At 42.7% G+C, this 11,074-nt stretch overlaps 1 protein-coding gene across 1 annotated transcript; it reads right to left on the minus strand.

Annotated features, from left to right (window-relative positions):
- Nucleotides 1-773: 773 nt before the first annotated feature.
- NCL (nucleolin) lies at nt 774-10,759 on the minus strand. Its single transcript, XM_081260765.1, has 14 exons — nt 10,518-10,759; nt 9,232-9,345; nt 7,446-7,944; nt 7,084-7,281; nt 6,911-6,997; nt 6,571-6,712; nt 5,631-5,755; nt 4,787-4,910; nt 3,708-3,865; nt 3,168-3,291; nt 2,593-2,726; nt 1,959-2,085; nt 1,368-1,591; nt 774-1,253 (listed from the first exon to the last, which is right to left on the minus strand). Exons 1-14 carry the CDS (start codon nt 10,533-10,535, stop codon nt 1,177-1,179), a joined length of 2,151 nt encoding a protein of 716 aa, XP_081116891.1. The 5' UTR covers nt 10,536-10,759; the 3' UTR covers nt 774-1,176.
- Between the last annotated feature and the right edge of the window lie 315 nt (nt 10,760-11,074).

Below are 11,074 nucleotides of genomic sequence, written 5' to 3' on the forward strand. Positions count from 1 at the left end.
AGGTTGCCTTCTGAATTGTAACATTCCCCACAATGTCCCATTTCATTGAGTTGGTATTTTAATGGGCTGATCAGGTTTTTGGACGTGGCTGCCTTGGTTTGTATTAAATCTGTCACAATGCTCACCATCCCTTGACCTGGCATGGCTTTTGACTTCAACTAAAAGCAGAAATGGTTTGGGGTGTAGTGGTGAACACATGTAACCCCAGGTAGTCAGAAGGCCGAGGCAGGAAAATCGTTAAGTCTGTGGCCAACCTAGGCAACATAGCAAGACCCTGTCTTTCAGCTGGGGAGAGAAGCAAACAGGAGGAGGCAGTAAGTGCTTACTTAAAACAGTGCCTGAGCAATGTGCATAATGCCAGAATGAGAGTTTTTTTAGTGTATGATGTTGGCAGTGTTTGTTCCACCCTCAGTTTCTACTGGCTCACTCATCAGTTACTGCCAAATCCAGAACTGATGCTCTCAACTGCTCATCCTAGGAGATCTGACCAATGAATGTACTCTTATGCCTCTTTCCAAAGAACTTACTCAGGACATGATACTCCAGTCTGCTACAATTGAAGAAGCCACCAGTCTTGGAATAAACTTCACGTCAGCACACAGGGCTGCAGAAACTGGCTACCTCACCCATGTCTGCAGCTGTGATACTTGAAAGTAATATACTGATCATTCAATATCAGGTATGGTGGTTCTGAGCAATACAGAGCCTTTGTTGCTAGGCTCTTCAGTGACATTTCACAAGAAATATGATTTTAGTAAGTATAAGTCTGGCACCAGAGTTTAGGACTTTTAATTTGTCCTAAAGTCACTGAAGCAAAAATCATAAAACATTCTGCTTTCCTTTACACCCCCCAACGCAAACAAAACAAAACAAAACAAAAACTATTTGTAGGAAAAAAACAGTTTTGTACATGGGATGAAACAATATAAATTCAAAACTTACAGATAAGGGTTAGCTCTATCACTCATCTCTTTAAAAAGTTTATATGAACATCCAGTCAAAACCAACAGGGTATCTCCTTTGAAATGTCATCTATACGGATTTCCGAGTAGACCACGGGACTGTATACCGTCTTGGAATGTCCTCAGAAGGCTCTGTCATTGAACAGGTAACAGAGTTAAAAACCCCAGAGTCCTTTCTTTCAAATGGAAGAGGGAAAAACAGGGACAGAAGAAACTATTCAAACTTTGTCTTCTTTCCTTGTGGCTTGTGGTCTCCTCCTCCCCCTCTGCCTCCTCGGAAGCCTCCTCGCCCTGCAGGAATGCAAAACATCATGAAAGGATGGTGCAAAAATGCCCAAAGTGACCAGAAACTGAACATAGCACAGGCTCAGCAGTCTGTGTGCTATGTGGAGGACCAATTTTTACCTCCAAAGCCTCCCCGGCCTCTGCCGCCGAATCCACCTCTGCCTCCTCGGCCACCACCTCGGCCTCCAAAGCCTCCTCTGCCTCCACCACGACCCCCAAAGCCACCTTCCCCTTTAGGCTTGGCCCAGTCCAAGGTAACTTTGTTTCCATCAATTTCACCATCTTCCATGGCCTCTTTGGCAGCTTTGGCATCTTCTTCACTGTTGAAGTCTACAAAACCAAACCTAAAACACCAAATGAAATCACCCATTATAAAGGAAATACATACTAATAAGTTATTTCCACATGTCACCCCACAGAAAGTAGCCTTGTTTTGTGAGAAAAGATCTGACAGATCATCCCTGCAGAAAATCCTAATTTGCCAGTTTAAATCCTAAAATGTCTGTCTCACAGAACAACCAAATACACACCTCAGTAGAAACAGAAGGTAAAGTAATGCTGTTCTGTGAAATGTCTCTTCTTCTCGTGCGAATCCATAAACTGCCACCAGTTGACAGAAAGGAGCTCAATGAGAAGATACATCAGAACCAAATTCTCCACCCAGGACATCAATATGAACAGAAGCAATGCTGCCCATTTCTCATGCCTTACCCTTTGGAGGATCCAGTTTCCCGGTCAGTGACTATCCTTGCACGAACAGAACCGTCAAATGATTCTTTTAAGGTTTCTTCGGTGGTATCTTCTGACAGGCCTTTGACAAACAGAGTTTTTGATGGCTCTGTGAAAGAAAAATAAATTGTGTATTCTATTTTAAGTCACATTCATATGACAGTAACTTTGTGCAACGTCCAGTATGCTTTAGTACAAAAGCAGTTAAAAGCAACTTGGCCAACTAATGCTTAATTTAAGGCTCCTATCAACAGCCATAAAGTTTATTTTGTATAACCTACAGTCAAGTTTCTGCCTCAGGTCTCAAAGAAAACAAAAGCAAACTGAACAAGTGTGTACTGCCCACCAGGTAGAGGAATCAGTCAACCAAAGGCAAATTTGTTGTTCTGAGTTGACATAGCTGGATCAGAACTTGACTATCTAGAGGAATTTTCTTGATATTTTCATCAATTATTTCTCAGGTAATCAGTCATCATATCCAGCTATCACTCAGTGATAAAAGAAAAATAGGATCATATGAAGATTCATAGAAAAAGTAAAAAATGGCATTAAGTTCATGCAGAGCACCAAGGAAGATACCATTCCCTAGCCATACCACCATGCCAATGGGACTTACGGCTTCTTGCATTAGGTGATCCCCTGGGTCCTTGCAACTCCAGCCTGATTGCTCTCCCCTCAATTTCCCTTTTATTACAGGAATTTAAAGCTTCTTTTGCATCTTCAAACGAAGCAAACTCTATAAATGCATACCTGAGGATGGACAGCCAATACTTAGCAAGTTAGAAAACACATGGTTTTTTTTACTATCAGACAATGCCCCAGGCCTTTTACCTCAAGCAGGCACTTCATTTAACACTCATTTGTGCAGCTAAAACCATTACACTCCTCTGCTGACAAGATGGCTTACCTTTATTTTATCTTGTTTATTTTTATGTGGTGCTGAGGATCGAACCCAGAGCCTCATGCTTGCTAGGCAAGCGCTCTACCATTTACCACTGAGCTATAGCCCCAACCACCTTTATTTTAGATCTGAAGACAAACTTACAGCTCACTCCTGACAACCAACATACTTACTTCCTTTGTAGTGCTGGGGACCAAATTCAGGGACTCATGTGTTCTAGACAAATGCTATAACCCGAGCTACACCCCCAGGCCCCAAGCCTCAAGCCTAACATAAAGACATTATTTTACCCTTTAGATTTGCCATTTTGGTTCTGGGGCACTTTGATAAAAGTTGCCTTCTCAAATACTTCCTGAAGAGTTTCTTCTGTCGCATTGTAAGAAAGGTTGCTTAAAACCAGAGTTTTTGATTCACCTGCAAATAGAGATGTCATTCTTAAAAATGAAAGTGGTTCCCAGCTACAATTACAGGTAAAATAGCATCCAGTTCCTGAGGACCAACACTTAACAATGTCACACATGCTAGGCAAGCGCTCTTTCACTGAGCTACAACCCCAGTCCTCTAGTACATTCTTCAATATTTCACATCTTCATAAAACAGTGATATTTTCATAATATACAGGCTGAAGTTATTTAAAACACAAAAAATATCTAACAAAAGAAGCTAGACTGGCCTACCATTTCTCAATAGAAAAATATTTCAGAGAGCTCAGTAGTTTAATGTAATTTGCTGGATCTTCACCCTCCTTGATTATACAATAATTATAAATTTATTAGAAGATACAAATGATTTTCCACCCTCAATTCTATAATAAACCCATAAATTCTTACCACTCCAAGTGTTATTCTTTCCACCTCTGTAGTCTTGATTTTGACCTTTCTCTCCAGTGTAGTAGAGGGATACAGATCGACCATCAATTTCTGTTCCCTGCTTTTCTTCAAAGGTTTTCTCTGCATCAGCTTCTGTCTTAAATTCAATATAAGCAATCCTGCAAGGATTATTGAATGGGGAGAACATTAACATGTTTTGCCCTCAACAACAGACTTTCCTTCAGTTCTGAGCAGTAATATCAAGTTACACACTAGGAAATACATTAAAGGTTAGGGTTATGGCTCTGTGGTAAAGCACCTGCCTAGCATGCGTGAGGCACTGGGTTTGATTCTCACCACCACATAAAAAAATAAAGATATTGTGTCCACCTAAAGCTAAAAAACAAATATTAAAAACAAAGGTATTGTGTCCATCTACAACTAAAAAAAAACACATTAAGGTGATTATTGTGCAAATATGAAAGCATACACAAAATTTCAGCTGATGCTGATGTACATAGGACCACTGTCACATGCAGCCCACATGCTCTTGAGGACCTCAATGCTCAGGACCATACCAATGTTGATGGAAGTGATGCATGTCTTAATCTGGACTATCATTATGTGGCAAGACTGCTCTTAATACAGAATTATAAGGTAGGAGCACTTCTTACTCCTTCATATGTACATTATCTCATCTTTGAAAACTGTTACAAATTAAGTATGTTATTCCTATTTTACAAGCAGGAAACTGAGCCACATTTATAGGTTAAGCTTGCTCAAGATCACACACCTACAAAACTGGACTATGATTTGTGTCATTAAGCAAGGAAGTGTCTTCTTTTTGGTACTGGAGATTGAACACAGGGAAGCTTAGCCACTAAGCCACATCCCCAGCCCTTTTTTATATTTTATTTAGAGATAGGGTCTTGCTGAGTTGCTCAGGACCTCGCTAAATTGCTGAGGTTGGCTTTGAACTCATGATCCTCCTGCCTCAGCCTCCTGAGTTGCTATTATTGCAGGTGTGCACCACTGCACCCAGCTGAAATGTCTTAATAAAAACACAAAACTTTTAACATTCTAAGAGACACAAAACATACCCTTTACTCTTCCCATCCTTGCTGACTAATCTGATCTCCATGGCATCTTCAAACACTTCTTTTAATTCATCCTGAGTGACTTTGTAGGGGAGGTTTTTGGCCAAAAGTGTTCTTGCATCTCGATCTACATTTAAAAAGAAACCATAAAAATGAACCATGGTATGACCTGACAGACCAGAGGAGAAAAAAAACAAAACAAAAATAACACTAACAGCACAACTGCATACAACAAACTTAGATGACATTGTAAAATGTACTGTTCTAAGTATGGATGTACATCTGTGGCAAAGTACAAATACCTCCATGCTGTCACAGCTGACAACTATCTATACTAAAATATTTAGAATACTAAATCTAGGGTAGATGCTCACTCCTTAAACTAAGATTTATGAACACACAATCTATAACATGTCCAATCTATAAGGAAAAAGCAAAGGATATAAAGAAAATTAATAGGAACCTATTATAATTTAAGAAAGGCCCTTTATAAAGTTAATCTTGTGTTTAAGACTCAGATTCCACCCACCCAGAACACAACCCCTTCCCCATTCCAAAATACTTCTGGGTCCCAAGTATTTCAGACATCACAAGTTCACTCTGCATATAATTCTTTTCTGAGTAACACTGTTCATGTTTGCCTAAGTCAAGAATGCTTAACAACAAAGGTAGTTCCACATACACTGCTGTCAACAATCAACACATTTAATTCTCATATTAGGAAGAATTTACAAGAAAAGGTTTGAAAAAAAAAAAAACACACAAAAACCTGAAAGTCTTATCTCCTCAATCTACATTTGACTTCCTAGACACATTTGGATAATATAATCTCCAACGCTTTACATACCTTTCTTACTGTCTTTTCCTTTGGGTTTCTCTAGTTTAATTTCATTGCCAAAAAGTTTTAAACCAGTGAGTTCCAAGGCTTTTTCCAGATCTTCAGCAGATTCAAAATCCACATAGCCAAACTTCCTTTTAAAGCAAACAATAAAATTACAAGTGATGAGAGCAAAAAATTAAAAAAAAGACAAACTGTACACATATGAATACCAGCAACATTATAGATAAAGCACCTACAGTGTTAACAAAGTTATGGCTCTGCAAATTTCAGCTGAAGAACAAGATCTAAATACCAATATTTAATATGCAATTCACCTTTCATGTCTTCCTGTGGGTCACACTTATTTGTTATAACATAGTAATAGCTGACAAAGCACCTGTTAAAACACTTAGTTTGGAGGTCTAACAGTTTAGGCATTTCCAAGATTATAAACATATTTCCAAATCTATTCTTAAAAATTATTTTATAGCTGGGCGTGGTGGTGCATGCCTGTAATCCCAGTGGCTTGGGAGGCTGAGAAAGGAGCATCACAAGTTCAAAGCCAGCCTCAGCAACTCAGTGAGACCCTGTCTCTAAACAAAACATAAAAAAGGGATGTGGATGTGGTTCAGTGGTTGAACACCCCTGGGTTCAATACTCAGTACCAAAAAAATTTTAAAAATAAAGAATTGGAGATATAGTGCAGTGGTACATTATCCTAAGCTCAATCCCTAGAACTACAATAAATAAATTAATTTCAAAAATTTTAAAAAGAATTTGACTTATTATTATGTAGATTACTTATTATTATGTCAATTATGTAGGTTTCAAAATTGGGGGTTCTGTAATTTGATAATCTAATGGTTCAGTTCATTAATGTATAATCTGTAAGATATTTTTGGATGCCAGGCTAGGGTAACTGGGAAAAAGCACTTGCAGATTCGCATGTTAACAGTGTGGCATTTACCTAGTTGTTCCAATTCTGACATCCACAGCAGCCAGATCATTTTTCGCAAAAAGTTCACTGATACCAATTTTTAGTTCAAGGGCAGATTTGTTAGAATTCAGGTTTCCAACGAAGAGATTAAAAGATGTAGTTGGTTCTGTGCCTATACAGAAAGTGAACTCTTATTATTAGACTACAAAGCCCGGTACAAATCAAGTTCCAGCACAAAAACTTCTACATATAGCACATCAGTATACTGCAAGCTAACATCAGGTGTTTCAGAATTAAGTCCCTTTATAGTTCATCATTTGTGCTATTACTACTTTATCTCACCCGCCTCCCTCCTCATTTGGTCGATTACCTTCTACTTTCTGTTTCTTTGCTTCAGGGGCTGCCTTCTGTTTGGCCATTTCCTTCTTTCGTTTTCCGGGTGCTTCTTTGACAGGCTCTGGAACAACATGCCACATATACTTACTTAAGTACTTTCTTTAAACACAGCTCAGGTCAATATACTTCAGAACCTAATTTGATTACCTTCTTCCTCCTCCTCCTCCTCCTCATCCTCTTCATCATCATCTTCATCCTCCTCGTCCTCATCCTCATCATCTTCATCCTCCTCATCCTCATCCTCGTCCTCCTCAGCCATGCCCTTGTGTTTCACTGGTTCGGCTTTTGGAGCAGCTTTCTTTCCTTTGGCTGGTGTGATCTCCATAGGTTCTTCTTCTTCAGAGTCTGAAAGAGAAGCCAGCCACCACGTCTGAAACTCTGGAAACCTCCCCAAACCAACATGAGTCTGGAAAAGCTAAGAAAAGGAAATGCAACCTTGCCACCATGCTTAATTAAGATCCATCAAGGTATCTTGCAACAGAGCCCCAGAAATTACAAAAACAGCTCACCATCTTCCTCCTCATCATCCTCCTCCTCATCCTCTTCATCATCATCCTCCTCCTCCTCGTCATCCTCATCATCCTCGTCCTCTGAGGCAGCAGCTGCTGCTGCTTTCATGACTTCTGGTTCAAATTCATCCTCTTCCTCGTCATCTTCATCCTCCTCATCGTCTTCATCCTCCTCACTGTCACCCTCCTCCTCATCATCACTGTCTTCCTTCTTGGCATTCTTGCCATTTTTTGCCCCCTTGGCTGGGGCAACAGCTCCCTTCTTACCAGGGGCTGCTGCCAATGCTTTGCAAGGAGTGGCTCCCTTCTTGCCAGATGCTGCAACTGCTTTGGCTGGTTTAACTGTCTTCTTGGCTGGAATGGCTGCTGCCTTTTTGCCTGAGGTGACAGCTGCTTTCTTGGCAGGTGAGGCAACTGCCTTTTTTGTCAGGGAAACCACCACCTTCTTTACTGGTGCTGTGGTAGCCGCCTTCTTGCCTTTTTTCTGAGGGACGACAACCTTAAGAATAAATAAAAACACTAAATATTTCCACACATTCAAAACAGCCACGGTCTTAAAAATTGTTAGATCTTGGCATTGCCTGTGGTTCAAGACTATACCCATGTTAATCTTTAGTCAGATTATGTGTCTTATGTCTGTGATGCCAGAGTTTTCAATGCCAAGTAAAATACTCAAGAATAAAGAATAACACTTAGAATATTTTTGAACCAAATGTCTAATTCCTGCATCTTATGCTTCTGAAATCTCAAAACTTATCACTTATAAAGGTTAATCTAAACCACAGTGAGTGTTTAAGGATTATGGCTAAATACACTTAATCATTCAAAACATTACACCCATTAATTTAATCATTTGGGGCTCCCAGAGTGGGTGATAGTAATATAGAGCTTAATTAATAAAAAGTTTAATTCTTAAGGCCCGAAATAAAAAATAACAAACTTTACAACCCTTGTAAATTATAGCACAAGTCTTACAAGATGCTTTTTGTTAGTTTTAGCAGATAATTTTACCATACTCCCAAAAAAAACATGTGTGAGGCCCTGGGTTCAATCCTCAGCACCACATAAAAATAATACAATAAAGTATTGTGTCCATCTACAGTGAAAAATATTTTAAAAAATGGAAGCTCAACTGTGTAGGTCAGTTGTCTTTACAGTGAGCAAACTGGCAGAAGAGCTGAAGAGAGCCAACTATTAAGCTATATCTTAAGGAAGATCGTTGCCCTCAATCCAGATACTTAGTGATTGCTTCAAAGTTTATACATAATGGGATAAAGACCAATTATTCTTGCTTGAAGTTTAGGAATCTGGAAAAGTTCATGAATATATACATGAATATAACATTCAGGTTGGCCACTTACAGAACAAGAGCTTTTCCTTCATTTTAGCATGTGATGCCAAGACAATACATTAAAACTGGAAAGATGTAATGATTTAACATACCACACCACACAAAACGCTGAAGAGTGGACTTAAGAAAAAGAAGCCCCTCCCAGACACTGTCTCAAATTCACATTCAAATACATATCCAAATGACAATATGCCAATGAAGAGCTTTTAGCTCCACAGAATCTTCTTTTTGCCAATACCTTCAGATATCCACCACCACCTGCTTTAACTCTCCAATTTTACACAGTATTTTTTGGGACAGGACCTAAGTTGCCCAGGTTGGCCTCTAGCTCAGGATCCTCCTGCTCTCAGTCTCCTGGGTAGGTGGGATTACAAGTGTGTGCCACTGCATTGGACTTTAACTTTATGCAGTTCTGTACTGAGTTGATAAAATTACCTCTTCTCCACTGCTGTCATCTTCTTCATCTGAAGATTCTTCATCTTCACTATCTTCTTCTACCTCCTTTGGGGGAGGAGCCATTTTCTTAGGGTCACCTTGATTTTTACCGGCCTAGAAATGGCCACAATTAAAATATTAGATTTCCATCCACATTTCAAGCTATACTTTTTTTTCTGGTATTGGGGATTGAATCCAGAGGAGCTCTACTTTCGAAGCTATAACCCCCGCCCTTCTGTGTTTTTTTAAGACAGGGGCTTGCTAGGTTGCTGAGGTTAGCCTCAAACTTGCAATCATCCTGCCCTGGGCCTCCCCAGTCGCTGGCATTACAGGCCTGCGCCACCCGCTGTGCTTCGAGCCATTCCTATTTTATCATGTTTCTCCACAGTAATTCAACCATCTCCTTTCTTAGATTCCGTTTTCTATGCAGCATAAGTTCACAGTGAACATTAATACTAGCAGCACTGCTCGCAGTGCACTTTTTCTATCAGGTTTGCAAACAGAAAACCAAACTAAATAAAACCATCATAAATAGGTAAAAAGGCAACCTTAATTAGTATTTCCTCCCTTTATCTCAGTTAGGCCCTGTTGTTTTAAAAAGCCAACTAGTTATGCACAGCCTGTCGGCAGCTCTGGCCTGAATTCAGTGTGAAGATCTTAAAGGCACCTTGGGATATTACAAATCTCCCTTTAACCGAACTTGGTTCTTCTCATAAACTTCCGATCCCAGACCTATCGGGACCACGTGGGTGCATCCGCCACGCCACCATGTGCGCAGCCCAGCGCCTCCTGGTGCCCACCACGTGCCGGCCCGCCGGGCCCAGGCAGAGAGGTCCGCAGGCCGCCGAGCCTCCCACCGAGGCCAATCCTGCTGTTGCCCGCCCCAGGGCCCCGGCCCCTCGGAAGACTCGGAGCCCCACGCGTAGTGGCCCACGTGGCGGGCCGCGAGCCGGGACACGTGCGCCAGGAGGCGGGGCCCAGCTCGCTCGGGTCGCAGGAGTTCGGCCTCATCCCCACGCGCCGAGACGCAGCGCCCCCTCCCCACACCCCGCCGAGGCGTTCCGCCGCCCGTCAGCGGCCTCTGGCACCTGCCTAAGGTCTTCACTTCGCCAACCGCTAGCCAAAAGCCGCGAGACCTCCGACCAGTCGCGCGAGACTTCCCGCAGCATGGCGCCCTCGAACGCGCCCGGGACTGCGCGCAGGCCCTCCTCCCCGCGGCGCCGCGCGCGCGCGTCCTTCGGAAAGCAGGCCGCTAGATGTAGCTGCTCGGGCACCAGGCCTCTTACCTTTGCGAGCTTCACCATGATGGCGGGTTATGACGGCGGAGTGTGTGGCGGGCGAGTGGCGCAGATAAACCTAGAGGAACTGAAGCAACGTCGATGGCGGCCCTCGGGTACAGAAGATGCCGGAGCGCGTACCCCTAGCTGCCAGCTACAGCTAGAGACTGAGGCGAAAGACTGAGCCTGCCCAGTAATCGCCTCTGGAAAGGCGACGACGGCGCCCCCGTGACTCCGCCTCGACCAACCACTGTTCGCTCCCGTCCTGTGACCCAATCGCGAGCCTCTAACCCAGGACAGCGCGGGGCGGGGCGCGGGCGGAGGGGGCGGGCCGAGGCTGTCAGGGAGGGGGAGAAGCTTGGAGGTAGTGCTCTGTGGGCGGAACTCGCTTTGTGCAAGGCCGGCGCTGATTGGCCGGCGGACGCGCGGGTTCCCGAACGTTTCTGCGCTGCCTGCTCTCGCGGCGCCTGCGCCCTCTAACTGGAGTTTTTTGGCGCCGGCTGGGCCCAGAGCGCGGGGGCGACGTAATCGCGCGGTCTCCTATTCCTGGACCCTGCTAGGTCCTA

The sequence above is a fragment of the Spermophilus citellus genome (assembly GCF_964194105.1).
Source record: "Spermophilus citellus genome assembly, chromosome: 11".
Classification (NCBI taxonomy): Eukaryota; Metazoa; Chordata; class Mammalia; order Rodentia; family Sciuridae; genus Spermophilus; species Spermophilus citellus.

Excerpts from the sequence above, each read along its gene's own strand:
- NCL (XM_081260765.1), bottom strand. Across the intron at positions 6,998-7,083 it reads GGAGGAGGAGGAGGAAGAAG|AGCCTGTCAAAGAAGCACCC; the intron begins GTAATCAAATTA and ends ATGTTGTTCCAG. Across the intron at positions 3,292-3,707 it reads AAAGAATAACACTTGGAGTG|GTGAATCAAAAACTCTGGTT; the intron begins GTAAGAATTTAT and ends CTCTATTTGCAG.